Below are 19,734 nucleotides of genomic sequence, written 5' to 3'. Positions count from 1 at the left end.
GTTATCATTCTTGTTTTTTAATATTTGCCAGTAATTAATGAAATTTTCTAGCAAAAGTACAGCGGTCTCTTGATAGAAATATAACCCATATTTTGGTGTTTTTGTGGACTGTCACGTGACTTTCTGTATGTTTTGCATATGTTATTCAAATTGAAGATTTGATTACTGTTATCGCTGTAATGTACGCTTCAACAGTGGTCAGTAAACGGGATCCAAGAGCTGCTGCAGAAACCTGCTGAACACTACACTGTGAGAGGACCTGATTTTGCCTTATATGAACAAAATGCTGTTTTTAACTGTCGATGTGATTTTCTAATCTCCAAAGTGTTTTCCTCTCGATATTCTTGTTTTATCAATGCCATTTTGTTTAGTATTGAGTGCTGTATAGTTTGTACTTGTACTGCCAAACATAACTCAAGTTTCTGTGTGAAGATGATGTCATTCATCTGGCATGGGGAGAGTAATGCTCCTTATTCTGTGCTGTTTACCGGAGTTTGTGTTTTTCATTCCCACATGTATGTTCGAGCCCTGTCGCACTTTGATCAAGTGACGTTTTTTGCCCTGTGTGCTATAGCAAAGGTCTTTAACCCTGCTCTTGGGGACCCACTGTCCTGCAGAGTTGAGTTCCAACTCTAATCAAACACACCTGCATCAGCTAATCAGCTCTTCAGGATCGCTTGAAAGCACACAATCAGGTGTGCTGAAGCAGGTTGGAAATCAAATTCGCAGGACAGTGGGTCCCCAGAAGCAAGGTTGAAGACCTCTGTGCTATTAGAAGGAATTAAGGAATCACTCATTTACAGTTCAGTGACATTATGATCTCTATATGCAGTGGGGTTTTTTCATTCAAACCTGGAAAGTTGTAGGATTTCAAAAAAAATCTAAAACAAAAACAATTAAAAAGAGAACTTGTTGTATCTGAGCTAATATAAACTAATAATGACCAGTTGTATTTTTATGGAGTAGTGTTAACAGTGTTAACTTTATTAACAAGATTAATAATGACTATAACAATTGTATTGCTCATTGTTAGTTAATGCTGGTAATAGTGCATTAACCAATGTTAACTAATGGAACCTTATTGTAAAATGTTACTGAAATACTACGAAATTTGCCAACAATTTACGATAATGTCTCATTAGTTAATGTTAGTTAATGCATTACGTAACATTAACTAACAATGAGTAATACATTTATTACAGTATTTATTAATGTTTGTTAAAGTTATTTAAAAAAAATACAACTGTTCATTGTTCTTTCATGTCATCTCAGGAATTAAATATTAACAGATATAGTATTTTAATAATGTATTAGTAAATGTTGAAATTAACATGAACTAAATTGAATAAATGCTGTAGAAGTATTTTTTAATTGTAGTTTATGTTAAATGTTAACAAATGGAACCTTGTTGTAAAGTGTTACCACAAAATCGAATAGATTTTTTTTAGTCAAACTGTTATGCGGATGATATAGTTTATATAGATGTTTTAGATTTATTTAAAGAAATTATACATTTGGGCCCCACTGTATCTAATTTGTCAATCCAAAAACTCAAAGTTTATGCTACTTTGGATAAATAACCTGGTGGAGTTTAGCCCTTTTTGGCCAGATACATTTTGGACATTTGGATCCTTCAAGGAAATAACTATTAAAACGGTGCAAATCCCATTTGTAATTCCTATGCAAACTAAAAGCATTAATCAACTATCAATCTGGAATATTTTTGTTTGAATATGAATTGTGTACTAAGGGCTGAGAAGTAGGGATTGGCTCAGATGGTGGATATTTATTAGACAACAAAAACTGCAATACTCACATTTTATTCTTCAAACTGTGCCATTCAGAATATTTCTAATATTGTTTTCACGTTTTCCATGAACGTGTTTGTCTCAGACACTTTTTTTCCTGAAAACAGTGTACATAAAGCTTATCACAGGAATATGACGACAGCATGTCAAAATGAGAAAATACCTTTAGAGAACGAGGTCTTCATTAGCTTGGCTGATTCCAGTAAAAAGATTCACTGAACATAAAACAAAATAGATTCCAGAGACACCGTGCATGTTTTAATTAATGCTAGTGGTATAATTTTACTGGTTTATCACTGATAACTACGTCTATGATCATGTTTAGAAATGGAATGTATTTATGGGGCTCCGTGTTATTATAGTGCATTACACCAAATGACCTGCTTGGCAATGCTTGACCAAAGCACTTTTGTTTCTTTGTTGTTTTTTTAATGATCTGTTATGTTGGCTTTTTTGGGGTCACAGTAGCATTTTTCTGTTCATCACAGTTGTAGCATGTTTGTTAACTTCAGTTGGGTCATTCCCCTTCCCTATCGATTTGTTCAGCCCTTGCATCTTGAGTTTCCATTTGAAATCCTGTCAGAAATCTGGAAGATATGGCAGCTTTCATACTGACGTATGTGCATTACTTCAAAATCTTCTGGCTGTTGCTCCTAGGGGCTTCAGCCATGGCTTTGCTCATGAAACTTGGACTGTTTTACTTTCTGAGAATGCCGACTGTTCAACCCTGTACATGCATTTTCCCCCAGTTTATTGTGAAGGTGTTCTTTGTGAACTGTTCTCTGTATTGCACTGATAATTCAGAGGGAAAACAATTCTGGAAGCGTATATGTGACTTCCCAATGCAAACCGAAAAAAGGGCTCAGTCTGTTTGTTGCTTTACGATGTTAAACATTAGGAGATGTGGGCAGACTGCATGTGTTTATTGGTCAAATAATCTGTTGTTGATGAACATGCAGCATGCAGCCAAACTGCCTGTTTGGGGCATTTTATTGGAGCGGTTTTAGCTAACAGCACTTACATGTATGTTGGACTTGTTAATTTGTGTCCTGGTTATTTGTGTGAGAGCAAACCCCCTTTAGCGTAAATTCCCCTTTAAGCCTTAATAGAACTGCTAAGCAGTTAGTGACCATGATTACCATGTCCGTACCATTAAGACTAATAAGGACGTAGTTGACTAGATGGGATGTACTTCTTGATAAACATAATGATAGTGACCCATAGGATAGCGCTGATCAGTATAACAACCCTTCCCCTTTACTCATAGCATTAGCATAAACTAAGTGCCATCTACATTGATTTCTTTCTGTAAAGATGATATATTTTTTATTTCGTCAACTGTCATCTCACTTAAGGCAGGTTAATAAGTATTAAAAGACATTGTAAACAAACCACTCATGAGAGTGTTAGATTACAGAATGCACATCAAATCTTTGTGATCTTTCATTTTGTGAGCATAAACAGTGCTCGCTCTTTATTGGAATTAACGGTATATTAGGACATATAATTTGTGGTTGTCTAGAGCTTTCATTGGGTTGGATCTATCCAGAGGCCCAGTTCTATAGTCGCTGTGCTGGTGTGGTCATCTTTGTCTCCTGTTTGTGGTAATTGATTGTAGAAGGAACTGATTTTGTCTTTGTTGTATTGCTGGTCCTTTTCCTTTCTCAGAAAAAAAAAAGAAGCTAAATATGGACGTGCATGATGTCTCAGCTGCATATATCAGAGCCTTCTTGTTATATCATTTATATTTTGTAACCTGTATTTCTGTACGTGTTTTTAAAATACATATATATATTTAAATTCTGGTGTTTGTGACCTCAGTGCTAATGCAGTGTCATCAGTGTATCTGTCAGTCATTTGGGGTTTTAAAGAAGGCTTGTCCACTGTTGTTCTTAAAGTATAAAAAATGAAACACATGACAGAAATATACAACTCAAAACACATTAACCTTGTAAAAAATAACTGATGTTGAGTTTGGGTTTAAAAAAGCTGGATTTGCTGGGTTCTGAATGTCTCAAAGTCCTCTGGGATTGTATCTGCAAAAACAAAGAGGAAATACAATAGAATTGTATCATTTTCTCCTCAGAGACTGTGAATTTTGTATACCCATATTACACATTTTACCTTAATAATACAAAAAAAAAGATGATTCTGCACTTTTTTCAAAGGGAAAATCTGCTGGATTCTGCAAAATGTATAAAGTCTTCCAAGTGAAGTCCAATGGGAACTGGATCATGAAAAACGGTCATCCAAAAAGGAATTATTGTAATAAATTTGAATTTGTCATAAATTTGAAATAACATGATTTAATGAATCATGCTTAAAAAAGACTTGAAATATGTATTTACCTTTATTTTGTATAAATGAAAATCAATAGATTTTTTTATTTCATGATAACTTAAAAAAAAGTAAAATATGTTAAACATTTAGGAGTACTGTACTCCTATTGGTAGCTTTAAGTATTTTCAAATTAGCCAAAATAATAAATGAGCAAGCAAGTGCCCAAGGATGTGTAGAACTGTTGGGAATTCAGATTATTTATTGGCCTGAGAGTAAGCTCTTTGAGTGAGTGTAGACTGTTTACTTATTTTCTAATGTACGCAAAATATATTTTATCAAAATAACTGACCATTGCATCTGTAGCGCAGGTTGGCCCAGATGATGTTCTCCTGAGAGAAGCAGAAAACTCCCAGTCTGCCTCCTCTCATGGTTGTGTCAATAATAATTCCTGTGTCTGCTACCATCTGCTGACCTTCATAGAACCGAACCCTGCATGCAAGATATGCAGAGTATTTACCTAAACATGCATAAAACAATATTGCAAATGAAAAAAAGGATTTGCAGATGAAACATTGTCCATCTGATTATACCTAATATAGCCTTCTTGGGGTCTGTGCTGCAGGAACCAGCGGTAAGACGTCTTGTCTTTCCAGCCAACATTTCTGGAGTCTTTCCACAAGAGTTTCACCTGGTTAGTTGAGTCACCTGTGTGCCAGAGTGAATTCCGCAAGTTTTCTCCAGGTCCCGTGTCTGATTTCACTGCCTACCAAAAAAAAAAAAAAAAAAAAAAAAACCTGATACTATATTTGATCCGAGCAATAAAAGTTGTTACTCTGCACTTAAAGAAACCAGATCACACCTTTAGTTGGATACCAGGCTCAGCTACAGCTCGGAAAGGATTGGCTTGCCAGTAAATCTGCTCCACTTGCTTCCACATTACCACATAGAAGCTTGAGCTGTCCTGATAGCCAAAGATAAAGCCTGCATAGTCATCATCCGTCTCAGTATTCACATGAAACGTCCCTTCAAAGTCCACACCATTGAATGCTGTGTAGCCTGTTGGAGTAACCAGAGGAGTTAAGCTTGGAATCAACTTGACAGTACATCCACTATGCTGTTTTTCCTTGTCATAGTCTCTTACCTACAGCCAGTCCAGGGTCACTGTTCATGGTCTGAACAATCTCTCTTCCCTGTTAAAAAGGATGAGCATTGCTTAGTAAATTCACACTGTGAGAACTTTGACTGCCACCATCTATGAGGCAGAAAGAGGCAGACAGACCTGATTAAGCACCACCCAGTTTGGATCGATCTGCGCATCACCCTCTGGATCTAGAACTACAGTCTGATAGGTTCTGAAGTCGGTGAGAGTGACCTCAGCATTCTCAGGACAAACGTCAATGCTGTCGCTAAATGTGTCATTGTCAAAGTCATTCTCACAAACGTTGCCAATGCCATCACCTGCAAATCAACAGTCAAGAAAATTATGCAGATGATTATGATCTGACATATATACGACAAACCAACAAGATCAGAAACTGGCTGAAAACAATCCACAAGAAGGGTTGTAACCCTGCTGAAAAAAGGTTTGTTGGTTTGGTGTTGGTCAATATGGTTCATAAAGTCTTTTCAGTTAAACTAGTTAAGAAGGCTGGTTGAAACACCAGTATTCCATATTGGGGACCATCATCCAAAACACAACATATGTTGGTCTTTTGAACAGGAGATTATTTAATTCAGAATAATGGTATTAGTATAACAGTTTGACATAAAGTAAGGTTTCCAAGCTTTAAAACCTGACCATCAAAGTCCTCCTGCAGTGGGTTTGGAATCAGACGACAGTTGTCTGGACCAGGTGGAAGGAGATCGGGAATGCCATCGTTGTCATCATCATCATCACATTCATCTCCAATGCCATCCTTGTCTGTGTCTAGCTGGGAGCTGTTGATAACTGCAGGACAGTTGTCTCGTGAGTCCTGATGCCCATCTCCATCACTGAGGATAGAGACCAAAGCATTGGATTGAACATTCTGATTATGGGTGTTACCAATGGGAACCAACATTTGGAGTTTTGTAATACCTGTCTTTGTTGGTGTCACAAGGATCACCAATTAAATCATTATCCACATCCATCTGTAACAGAAAGAAGGAGAATCATGAGTTATGTAGGCTTTTTTAATACCTCAATTTATTGGATTCAGAGTTTTATTCCACCTCTATCACTCTGCAGTCTCTTTTTTACATTGTACTTTTGAGTCTGGACAACCAGATCTTTGGGTACCAAAATTTGCAAGACCACACCCAGACCACTTTTTTTTAAGCGGGATCGGGTGTGCACTCTAAAAACAAATTCTGACATCAAACCATTCTGGGTAAAGAGAAGAGAGAAGTTACAAGTGAGAAATTAATAAAGAGTTAATCAGACCTGATCAGGGTTGCGGACGTAGGGACAGCTGTCACAAGCATCACCAACATTATCACCATCTCGATCTTTCTGGTCACGGTTTGGTACCTTTTTGCAGTTATCCTTATCATTTTTTATTCCTAGAAAGCAAACCTTCTCAGTTGGACCAATGCAGCTGTTCATAGTAACCCAATGAAGGACATATCTAAAGTCTTACCATCCCCGTCAATGTCATCATCACACTCATCACCCTGACCATCACCATCTGTATCCTTCTGATCATTGTTTTTGATCAGACGGCAATTATCACAAGCGTCTCCATAATCATCCTGATCAATATTCTTCTGATTGATATTGGGGACGAGCACACAGTTGTCCTATCAGAGAAGTAAGCAGTAAGATGGTCATGAGAACTGGTAGTTTAGGCCAGGGTTCACCAATCTCGGTCCTGGAGGGCCGCTGTCCCTGCAGAGTTTAGCTCCAACCAGCTCCAACTACCTGTTTGAAAGTTTCTAGTATGCCTAGTGAAACCTTGATTAGCTGGTTCAGGTGTGTTTAATTGGGGTTGGAGCTAAACTCTGCAGGACAGCGGCCCTCCAGGACCGAGATTGGTGAACCCTGGTTTAGGCTTACAGCTCCCAAAATGCCTATATAGACAACACTGGGCATAATCCCAACATAAAGTATGTTTTAAAAGGTAAGCAGCAACCTTCTAAGTTAGCATTTGACAAGATTCTAAGGCAGCATCACAAATATCTTTATGAAGAAGCCAATCCAGGAAATTTCCCTTAATGAGCTTTGTCTGTGATATGCATTTTAATGTAATATTTTAAGTGTAATATTAGCTGAACAACACGCTAACATCGAACTGTATTAGAATCAGTAGTGAGTCAAGTCTCCTCTCCATTTACATGCAGCATTATGTATGCTGTGCAAAACTGTTGCCTATGTAGAATGTTCAGTCCAGTTCAATCACTTGAATGAAGTTCCATTTGGATTAGGATGCTTCCTAAGAAGGCAGCAGACAGCATACAGTTTTAATCAGAATTATTCAACCCCCATTGCAAATCAGGTTTATTGGCAACATTTTTAAACTTTCAGCAGTTTGCAATGAACAAATTTCTGAACCTGCATTCTCAGAAATCTGGCAGCAGCCGTTGATAGCTTCCTTTTTCTGCCCGTCCAGGTAGTGTAACCACTGTTCCTTTAACTTTGAACGTCCAAACCATAATTCCAACGCTGTCTCTAGGAACATTTAATGAATTCGCGATATTTTTGTGTCCTGTTCTTTGTTTGTGAAGGGTGATGATATCTTCTCTTAACTTGTTGGACCATTCTTAACCAAATTTCTAACATGCAGTTCAATGTGACACTTAACAAACCTAGCCAGTTCAGATATTTCATGTGTTCTAGCTCAAGCAAACATAGTGCAACTAATGAAGCCCTTGATTAGTTGCATCAGGTGTGCTTAAAGGACAATTCCGGTGAAAAATGAACCTAGGGGTAATTAACACATGGTTACCGAGTCGATCGTTCCCTGGGATGCGTTTTCATGAAAATCGAATGTAAAGAGTTTTATCTCTAAAAACAGATTAGCTTATAACGCTAGTATATGGGGCACAGAGTAAGTAAAAGTAAATCGCTAGTTAATACCACTAACAAGGCTCAAAATAGCCTCACACTAACACGGTAGCATAATGAGGGTCCTTACATGCAAACCGAAGCATTGAGAACTTTGTAAGTGTACAGACAGTTTAATAAGAAGATACTTTATAAAGACAGAACATTACGCGTTTACAGGCAGGCGTCATCTTGGAAAACAGTCTCGACTAATCAAGTCACGAACGCCGTGCTAAGTGAGCTGGTTGATAGGAATTACGTTTGTGAAATATAACGTAGCGCGGCGTTCGTGACTCGATTAGTCGAGACTGTTTTCCAAGATGACGCCTGTCTGTAAACGCGTAATGTTCTGTCTTTATAAAGTCTCTTCTTATTAAACTGTCTGTACACTTACAAAGTTCTCAATGCTTCGGTTTGCATGTAGGGACCCTCATTATGCTACCGTGTTAGTGTGAGGCTATTTTGAGCCTTGTTAGTGGTATTAACTAGCGATTTACTTTTACTTTCTCTGTGCCCCATATACTAGCGTTATAAGCTAATCTGTTTTTAGAGATAAAACTCTTTACATTCGATTTTCATGAAAACGCATCCCAGGGAACGATCGACTCGGTAACCATGTGTTAATTACCCCCAGGTTCATTTTTCACCGGAACTGTCCTTTCAGACAACACCTGTTTTGCAGATTTGTGCTGCTGTGAGGGATTCTATTCGGAGGGGTTGAATAATTTTGAGACTGCAAAAGTCAGTAAAAGTTGCATTTTCAGTTGAATTTGGGAAAACCACTTGAAACATTTTTTGTGTTGAGCTATTTCAATTACTTTTGTTTAATTTGTTCATTGCAAAAAGCTAAAAGTCTGTCAATTTTGCCAATAAACCGGATTTGCAATGGGGGTTAAATAATTTTGATTACAACTGTCTATCAGGTGATATTATAACACTGCATTTAACCAAGGTGGTGTGGTGACCTCTGACCTCTGTGTTTAGGATCCCATCTCCATCTGCATCATCATCACATGCATCACCAATGTTATCTTTGTCTGCATCTTCTTGGCCGGAGTTTGGAACAGTGAGGCAGTTGTCCTAGAAAAGCATTTTACTGAGACCTCAACACTTGAGTTTTTAACAAGTTCTTCACTTTTTACTTTGTTTTTACTTAATGCTTAGTGCAATACATCTTTATTCTTGTTTTTGTTTTTGTTGTTGTTGTTGTTTACCTTTGCACAGTTTCTTTCCACACATTCCAACTTTTCATCAGGAAAGCCATCAATATCAGTGTCTGTTCCGCACAAGTATCCATTCCCAGCCCAACCAATTCCACACTAAAACAGATTATATCAGTTAGGCTAGTCACATCTATAGGAGTTTGCATAATGTGAAATATGTCAAATATGATCATTGACTTACTGCACATTCAATTTGTCCATCACGATGAACAATGCATTCTGCGCTGGTATGGCAAGGATTGGGCTGACCATTACCACAAGACCGCTCAGGTTTGCAGCCTTTCGCCTGATCCCCAACAAAACCAGTCTTACAGCGGTCACAACGAAAAGAGCCCTGCCATAAACATACAATGATTCATATAAACAAGGTGAATGAAAAGAAAGATGATCCCACTGATTGATATGAATCAATTTATCCAAATTTGTAGACCAGTGGTTATCATCTGGTTTGATTAGTTTTTATGTTGCATTGTGGTGAGCCAACAAAATAGCTGTGATCCAATTCAGGGTTCACAACTTATGTAAATATGTTCACCATGATCAATTTATGTATATAATAAAGAGCAGAAATTATCTATAAAATTGTATCTTGGTAAAATATATCAATATCTTGTGTCCTTTGAACCTCTTTGATGAAAAGAACCCCATTTTCTGTTATCCGGGAGTGATGCGCTGCCAAGATGGTGATGGCCGGCTCCGCCCACTTTAGGCTTCAAAAATGCTCTTCAGAAACCTATGGGTGACGTCGTGGACACTGCAGCCATATTTTTTACAGTCTATGCTTTGATATTCAGATATTCAAGTAAGTTGAAACCCAATAGACCTCATTCAGAGCAGTGACAGGCATGAAAGTGAGGCTGTGAGGGATAGCCTTACTGTGTTTTCAATAGTATCTGCTGTAAAAAAAAAATAGAAAAAATAAAACTGTATAAAGCTCCTAGGTCACTTTTCCACAGCTCATGTTGTCTGGAGTTTTTTGTGTACTGCAATTTCTTGGAAAGATATTTTTGCAGTGTTTCGTCAGCAGGACAATCCAAAGACAAAGATATCAGTAAACCTCACTGAAGAGATGTATGTCTATCCCTCACAGCCTTGGTTTCATTCCCATTTAAAATCAAAGATGGCGCTGCTGTGAATAAGGACTATACTTACATTTAAAAGTGGGTGTAACGGTGTAAACCTAAAAAAGTGTAAAAAAATCCGGTGTCATCCCCGGTGTGCAATGAATCTTGGGATGTATCCAAGGCAGCCTTCAAAGGATGCAGCCTCTGAATTGGGACTCAGCTAATATCAAATCTATAACCAGTATTTAATGAAGTCTGGCTCTATTTTTGTTATCTTACACAGTTCTGTTAATTGTATTTAAGGATAAGGGCATGTCACGCAACCTGCATATGTTAGGATCTGCCTAATTTAGCTAGCTTTAGCTGAACAGATGAATTTGTTCCAAAATACCTTATAGTTTGGATACATATATTTTGCATGAATTAGGAATTTGTTCCCACACTTATTAATTTGTTTCCTAAATTTATTAATTTGTTCTCGTTTTGTGGTTGTGGTCACGTTGTAGTAATGTGTCCATGATTTAACTAAAATGAGGGAACACTATTACAACATGACCACAATTTACCTAAAACGAGGGAAAGAATTAATACAATTTGGCCATGATTTGCCGAAAATGTGGGAACAAATTAATAAAAGGTGACGAGTTTTACCAAAAACGAGGGAACATATTGATAAGACCATAAATTAATTGGGATCAAGTCATGGGAATGAATTCTTAATTTGTGTCCATGATATAAATTTTTTGTGCATGTCATGTCTGTGACCCTTCAACTGAAAATATTTTTAATCTAAAATTAAATAGGCACCTAATTACATGGGCACATGTAAATAAACTGATTCAAGTCAAACTGTTCCTTAATGGTTCCTTGCCTCACCACATTAGTTGATAAAAGTTATTTTTAGTGTCAGATCAGGTAGAAGTAACTACTGGCAGAAGTCTCTTTTTAGAGTGTATCAATAGCAGAACCAATTTTTGGCCTGCAAACCACCAGATAAGAACCACTGCTTTAAACGTAGCTCTGCTGCTGTGACCAACAGACCATAAAGCATCACTCACTGGTGTGTTGATGCAGTTGGAGTTCTCCACGCAGCCTCCATTTGAGTTTGCACACTCATTAATGTCTGCGCAGACCTGCATATAATAGTTTCCATTTAATTTCAAACATTTTATCCATTGATTGCCTCATGATTATTCTCATATAAAAATGATACCTGTTTGTTGGCAGATGCATAGGCGAGTCCAACCCCCTGCACCTGGGGGCCCATGTACCCAGCTGGACAGGGCCCACAGCGGAAACCAGGTGATGTGTTAATGCATCTCACCCCCATGTGACATGGCATTACAGCACACTGTACAACAAAGAAATAGTAGAGAACAAAAATCTTACTCTGCAGTGAAGTACAAATTAAATATTTGTTCTTTAAAAATATTTAGAGACATTGTTCCACACAGCACCACAAATCCTTAAGAGAAAAGACTAAGGGATAATTCAAAACGGAATTTTAGCACCCTAGAAAGACACCTCAGGAAGCGGATGCCATTTGTAGTGGCATTCCAAATGAAAGTGAATCCCTTCATAAAGGGCCCTTCCACAAGTCCGTTAGTGAAGGGTACATGCAATTGAGGAAATATTTTTTACCGTTTATGGTTATGTGAGCCATTTTAAAGCTAGATGGCAGGAGAGTCTGAGTTAACATATAAATAAAATAATTCAAGTTGTTCAGCGGATTCCAAATGCTGTTTTTCGCCCTTGAAAGGCACCTTGGGAAGGGGACTTAATTTGTAAGGCCGTTCCAAACAATAGGGAACAACCGAATACCTTCACGAAGGGCCCTTCCACAAGGCCGTTAGCGAAGAGTGCATGCGATGGTCACTTTGAGAAAGTAATTTTATCAATTTTATCGTCCTTGCGATTCATTTTAAAACTACTATAGATGGCAGGGGAGTTATGAATAAATAGAATAATATAAGTTGTATCAGTTTTTTTGTTTCGCTGTGACAAATTAATTTCATTTAATTTTAGTTTTAGGTCAAGTATTAATTGTTTATGGTTTTGCCATTTTTCTAGTTACTTTAAAAAAAATCATAGTTTTTAGTTATGAATAGTTATTTTTTAGTTATTAATAGAGTTATTCATTTTTATTTCAGTTTTAGTTATTTTAGTACATCAGGATGAACTAAATGAAAATGACAAATGCTTTGACATCTAGCTGAAATGAAATTAGTTAAAATTTTGTATATTTTATTTTATTTCAGTTAGCATTCATTTTATTTTGAGTAACAGTTTTTATGGTTTAGTTTTAGATAGCTGAAATAACCCTGTTACCACATATTTGTCATGCATTTCACATGCAATTTAAATTCGCATTTTTTTGCTAAGAAATGTGTGCTTAATATTAGATACAGTAGGTAAAAATGACTACCTGCATGATCCTAATAAGAGACGGCAAGCTTTATATAGAGAGCAGAGAGGGAGGAACACGCACGCACGCACACACACACGCACACACTCACACACTGCTACCTTATAAGACACAATTTCCCTGCTCCCTCTAGAGTCCCCACTTCAAGAGCTCCCTTTGGAGTGAGTATGGATGCTCACTTCTGATTGGAATTCACCCTATTTCAGCTCAGACAGCCCACTCACCTCATCAACATCAGTACAGTGAGTTCCATTTCCTGTCATGCCCTCCGGGCACAGGCCACACTTGATGCCACTGGGTGTCATAATGCATTCCACACCAGGGTGGCAGGGGTTGGGATCACATGAAGGCTGTGGATCTACTGGTCTCATGCCTACAAGGACAAGAGAGAATGAATATCCAATATTTAGCAGTTACAATCTCGATTATAAATCTGATGCAATGATAAGCTTAGAATTCCTCACCACAGGCTTCACACTCCATAACCGTGTTCTTCAGGAAAACTATTTCCTGTATCTATAAAACAAATTGTTAATTTGTCAGTGTTGTGTAAGAATGTATAATAACTAAAATGTGATTTCACTTTTTAATATGCAGTAATGTTATATATAATATAAAATAAAATTATCAACAAGTAAAATAACATAATGATACCTTTGCAAATCATTAGCTAATGATTAATTAAAGCAGACAACTGGAAGTTGAATTGCATGGCTTCGACCCATTGTGGTAATTAACACATTCATTTACACTATTAGTTAATACTACCATATATTTTATTAATTAATACATCATGACACATTTAATTAATAGCAATTCATATAATACTTAATCTATTAATCTTAGTTCTTCATGAGTCATACGATTATCTGTGCATTAGTTAAGCATGAATTAATGCATATTAGTGCCATTGTATTGTGAAGTATTACCAAATATATTTATGTATCGGTTCTAACACATTTTCATATCTTTGTTCAAAATATTGCATTAATTTTCTGTTGTACCATTTGTATCTCCAGGAACACATTGCTCATTTATACAATAAGTAAGTCTTAATTGACAACAGGCTGTTGAAATTATATATATACAGTGCAATGCATAAGTGAATACACCCATGCTAAAGTTGACTAAAAAGAGGAATAAAAAATCATATTTTGGAAATTGAACTTAATGCCTTAATTTAAAAAATTAGGAAAAATCCAACCTTTAAGGACACCAATTTTCTTTGTGAATGAATAATGTATCGTAAATAAATAAATGTTCTTCCTTAAAATACATGGTGCATAAGTGAGTACACCCCTATGTTAAATTCCCATAGAGGCAGGCAGATTTTTATTTTTAAGTATTTTTTTTTTTTTTTTTTTAGGATACTATGCATCCTGATAAAGTTCCCTTGGCCTTTGGAATTAAAATAGCCCCACATCATCACATAGCCTTCACCATACCTAGAGATTGGCATGATTTTATTTCAGTTAGCCTAAAAGCTAGTTTGATTTGCATTGAGAGATGATCTTATGGAAAGTATCCCATGCCAATCTCTAGGTATGGTGAAGGCTATGTGATGATGTGGGGCTATTTTAATTCCAAAGGCCAAGGGAACTTTATCAGGATACATAGTATCCTAAAATTTAATAAAAAAAAAAATACTTAAAAATAAAAATCTGCCTGCCTCTATGGGAATTTAACATAGGGGTGTACTCACTTATGCACCATGTATTTTAAGGAAGAACATTTATTTATTTACGATACATTATTCATTCACAAAGAAAATTGGTGTCCTTAAAGGTTGGATTTTTCCTAATTTTTTAAATTAAGGCATTAAGTTCAATTTCCAAAATATGATTTTTTATTCCTCTTTTTAGTCAACTTTAGCATGGGTGTATTCACTTATGCATTGCACTGTATATATATACACAACTGGAGGTGGTAATGCAAGTTTCTGTGTGTGTATGTCTCTGTGTGTGTTCAACAGCTGTGGTATACAAGGGATACAAGTGGTATACATTTCAACAAGGGAATTCCTTCCAAATATAGTTAAGATATCAACATTTACATCACGGTCTTTGACCTTCTCACAGCATGCTGTCATGATATCCTCTGGTGCAGGGCCGTGCACAGGGGGGAGGCCCGGTGGCTAGAGCCACTGCCCTTCTGCCCTCATCAGCTGAGGTGCCCCTCTCGCCCCCCTCGCCCCCCTCCCTAACCCTCCAGAAGATTCCCATAAAAACGTTCTGTTATCACTCCGCTAAAGATCCACTGATTCCGCTAATCCGCTCCGTGTTTTCCTGCTCGCTCCGCAGCGTCACTCGTAGACAAGCATGTGCCGCTCTCCGACGACAGTTTCAGAATAGAATTTCGTCCCATTCACAGGTCGATTACAAATTACAATCCACATTACAGACAGTAGTCGATCCACAAAATTAGTATTTTGGTAATATGTTTTTGTATTTCTGTCGCAAAATGTTTTGCTCCTGGTCTTCAAATAGTGCTAACAAGTTACAACTCGTGCAACATCCATGTTCTTGGAAGAAAAGCAAATGTGTTTTGTGCCGTTAGCCACCTTGTAACCTTCTATACTAAAGTACTATTCATTTAGATTAGAACACATTTAGATAATATATAGTATATTACCTTTTTATTATGTATAATGTTAATATGGTCTCATTAACATATTATAAATATGATGCATGTTATAGATAGATACTATATCAACTAAGGCAACTGATTATAATGGGAAATATATTTACAGGAGTTAAAGTGTGAAAAACTGTCTGCTAAATATTCTATACATAATGATTTACCCTCTGGCTTTCTAGAACTTTGATTCAATTTTTGCAATGTTGAATAGGCTTTGTCTTTGCTCTTTCTCACTCTGTTCTTATAATTTTGTGAAGGCATTGTTTTTTTGTCTACAAAATCTGCAAACAACAGAAAATGTTATTTATTTATTTGTGATTTATTTATTAGTGTTATTTATATTAGATAAGATCAGGTTAAATAATTTGATTGAACAAGAATTCTAATTTTCACTACTCCCAGTGTATGATTGCAGAACAATATATGTTTGAAAATTTATGGAGCAACAGATTTTGTGTGAAAATAAATCAGAAAGGTGGTTTGTTTAAAAATCTTATTAATGTATGAGGTGGCAAGGAGGTACACACGGGGTAAAACCAGCATGGTAAGACACACAGTATTGATAAAAATACTTAAGCTAAATTAATATGCTTTTAATAATGTCTAAGTTGATACTTGTTCAAACCAATCACTTTAGTAAAGTTTATAACAATTTTGGAGTTATTTTGATAAATTAAATAATAAATGTTTGTTCAATAAATATAGGCTATCTGTCATAATTTTCATTTTAAAAATACAGAAACAAGATTCTTGAGATCTTTGTATTTAAATTGCTACATAAGTCTAAAACATAAAAAAAAATATACATAAAATAGTAGATTAAATTAGTACAGAATCAACTTTGATCAAGTCAATGATCAGCCAAATTTCCAAGTCCATCATCAAAAGCGTTTATGAAAAAAAGTGCTGAGCAGAATTTGTGCCATTGAGTGGTATAAAAGAGAATTAAGTCAAATGCGCATTTTACCCCGGTGTGACTTTATAACTGTTGTAACCTGTATATCATTTCAATTTATACTTTAAGTGTAGCCTATAATATTAAATTAAATGTCTATACTACTTCCATAGGATGAGGCAGCTCAGAGAGTGAGAGCCCACTGAGCATCAGACAGTTAAACTGGCATTGACATTGAATTATTTAATTGGAAGAGTAATTATAACAACATAACTTGATTTTGCACTAAATCCTAATTGTAATCTTATTGCCCATATAAAAGAGTTGTTTTTAATTTTCTGTATTAAGATGATACTGCCTCATTCAAACTCCTTATAGTGCCCCCTTTTTTGGTTTAAGCCACTGCCCCTCAAAATGTCTGTGCACGGCCCTGCTCTGGTGCTCTTCTGTCACTTTTGACCAAACAATTTTAGAAAATTTAAAAAATCGTAGCTTCATCGTAATGGTACGAAACATGTTGACTTTTATGGCATTTGCTATATGAACATACACACACAAAAATATATATTTGAGGGCATGATTTGAAAAGGCTAAGTGGTCGTAATAAAATAGTCACACTTTTGGTCTTCGCGGTCAAAAAGCCTCTCTTTGGAGAGCTGTTCATGAATCTAGTGGTTACACCATGGTATTAGGCCTACATGTTTTTCTTTCTTTACTCTCACCAGATGGCGCTAATCTGCCTTCAAAAAATGGATTTTAAATGCCTAGTCTCTATTTTAACTTGAAATACTGTATTAATTGTATTAACTCCCAAATGAGGAGCACAGGAGGGTTAAATAAAGATTGTTAGTGTATGCCAGAGGTTTCATACAAAGTCATTTACCTTGATAATTTACAATGACATACTTAAGGAAATGATTGAAGAGCCCATTACGTTTGGTTTCTGAATTACCTGTTGCTTCAGTAGTTCTTTGATTTCGGCAAGCTCCTGGTTTGTGCCTTTAATCTGTTTGATAATCTCACCATCTGTAGTAAACAATGTAGAATTAGAAAGGTGATTTAGCAACATGCTGATTTATCGAAAGATAATTCTTGGTTTGGAACCTTCATGTTTCCAAACCAAACATTGTGTATTAAGTTTCTTTCTGTTCACACACAGCTACAGTATCTAATGGCTTACAATAAAGCATGAAACACGGTACTTTTATGATTAAATATTATTGTTATATCTTTTTGAGCTCATTAAATACTATGCTAAATGTCTTTCTTCTGCAGTATAAAGTCATACAGGTTTAGAATGATATGAGGGTGTGTAAAAAAGGGTGTTCATATTCATTTTTGGGTGAAATATCCCTTTGAAACCTGTTTCAACAGTAAACTAAGAACAACCGGACAGTTTCATGATTAATGCTTGTAAGGCCCCGCTCAAAATATAATGGCTTTTCCTGCAGGCCCTGTGGGTGATTTTTCAGCATCTGACATTTTAGCAGTCAGGAACTGTATTATAGTAATTTGCCAATGGATTACATCTGTGTCTCACACACATTTTGAGTGTTTATGCTGTGTGTTTGTGAATAGCAAAGGCCAGTCTAAGTTTGTTGCCTAATGGTGGATCCTGCTTTCTGTGTTTCAGCATGACCATAACATGTAACCCAAATATCATGCGTCATTTTGATTAATCTCATGTGTGAACGTGTTGTTATGACAGGAGATAAACTGTAGCAGTTTAGATTTATGAGGCTGGATTTTATGAGCCACAGGAGCAGCAACACCAGAATGATCAAATCAACCTGAGACCATTTCTTTCTCAGCTCTAGATGTGGGGTTAGGGTCCTAATAAGGGTTTGGTTTAGATTTTCTCCATTGATGATTCCAGTAAATTTAAGAACATGTTAAATAAAAAGAAATAAGTAAATAAAAATCTAAGAGACAAACTTAGTAGGAGGGGCTTCTGTCAGAGGTTCCCCTCCCGAGAGAGCAGTCCAGACAAACAGAAGGGAAGTGTGCTCTTTCCATTAGCGACATCAGTGTTTTCCATATGCATTCCAGGATTCCATAAGCTCAACTTATCAGTTATTCATCTTAAAATGTTGATCTTTATCTTGCATTTTGCAGAATGGAAAGTTCTATTCAGCTGTATATATGTTATTAAAGCATTTCAAAACCTGCCCACATGATAGGTTCTCTTACTTGGCAAACAGTATAAAGATTCTTAGCATAAACACTTCTAGGAGCTTTGTAAAAAATAAATAAAAAAAAAATAATAATAATAATGTTTATATTATTATATATAACTCATACATATGGTTATGAATATATTCTCTGAAATAATCTTGCAGTGTACTTTAGATATTCCTCTACAAAGACTTTCAGATTTCGGAATATTTATAAGATACAACAAAAATATACATTTTATGAAGAAAGTCAACTCACCTCTGGATATTCCTTGAGCCAAAACCAGATCGCTGTGCAGATAAAAGCTGCAGCTGAACAAGAGAGTCCACAGCATGTTCAGTGCCTGTGTCTGAGGAGGGCAGCAGATCTAAAGTTCTGAGTGTGTCTGTGTCTCCTCTGCTTTTATACCACGTCTCTGACGTCATCTGCAGTCTGGTTCTTCACAGATCACACCTTTCATTCCATTCCAAGGTTCACGTGTAAAGCCGGGGCAAAAAATACTTGGATTTGAGTCTCTCTCCCACACACACACACACACACACACACACACACACACACACACACACACACACACAACATAACCGATGATCAAGAGTTAGCCTACTTGTTTTCTGAGTCTTATGAGAAAATGCTAATGCGTCTTACACCTAAAAGTTCAGTTTTTTTTTTTTTTTTATGTTTTACAGCAGCTTAAGTTCTCATTAATATTTTTGATTTTATAGGTTTTGCTTCAAGAGCTTAAAGGAATATTCTGGGTTCAATAGAAATTAAGTTTAATCAACATCCCTCATCCTCCAAAAAAACTAAAACAAACAAACAAACAAACAAACAAACAAACAAACAAACAAACAAACAAACAAACAGCAAGGCATTAACAATGCAAGTAAATAGGGACAATTCTTAAATGTTAAAATACTGTTTCAAAAGTATAGCAACAAGACATAGACAATAAAGGTGTTAACAAACTTAGTGTGAAAATTGCTTAATAACCATTATTTTTAAAGATTTTATTCAATTTTACAAATTTGTTGCCATGACAATTACATAAAAATGACAAAAACAACTTTACAGCTCAAATAATACAATAATTTGAACAGAGGAAGAAATGGAAGTGATTTTATAACATTTTAAGTTCCACATTTCTCTAAAAATACTTCCATTATAAGTGCCTCAACATAACCTTACTTTAAAAAAAAAAAAAAAAAA

At 36.1% G+C, this 19,734-nt stretch overlaps 1 protein-coding gene across 1 annotated transcript; it reads right to left on the bottom strand.

The window, feature by feature from the left end:
- Positions 1-3,361: 3,361 nt before the first annotated feature.
- Positions 3,362-18,905, bottom strand: comp (cartilage oligomeric matrix protein). The gene is made up of 20 exons (XM_084100934.1): positions 18,787-18,905; positions 17,306-17,379; positions 13,286-13,337; positions 13,046-13,194; positions 11,610-11,747; positions 11,455-11,529; positions 9,514-9,666; positions 9,324-9,428; positions 9,082-9,189; positions 6,707-6,866; positions 6,511-6,629; positions 6,166-6,218; positions 5,887-6,080; positions 5,368-5,546; positions 5,230-5,278; positions 4,948-5,144; positions 4,679-4,851; positions 4,438-4,577; positions 3,757-3,844; positions 3,362-3,468 (listed from the first exon to the last, which is right to left on the bottom strand). Exons 1-19 carry the CDS (start codon positions 18,860-18,862, stop codon positions 3,789-3,791), a joined length of 2,250 nt encoding a protein of 749 aa, XP_083957060.1. The 5' UTR covers positions 18,863-18,905; the 3' UTR covers positions 3,362-3,468; positions 3,757-3,788.
- Between the last annotated feature and the right edge of the window lie 829 nt (positions 18,906-19,734).

Source organism: Abramis brama (assembly GCF_963993115.1).
Source record: "Abramis brama genome assembly, chromosome: 23".
NCBI classification, from domain to species: Eukaryota; Metazoa; Chordata; class Actinopteri; order Cypriniformes; family Leuciscidae; genus Abramis; species Abramis brama.
This window is presented reverse-complemented; position numbering and strand designations above follow the sequence as displayed.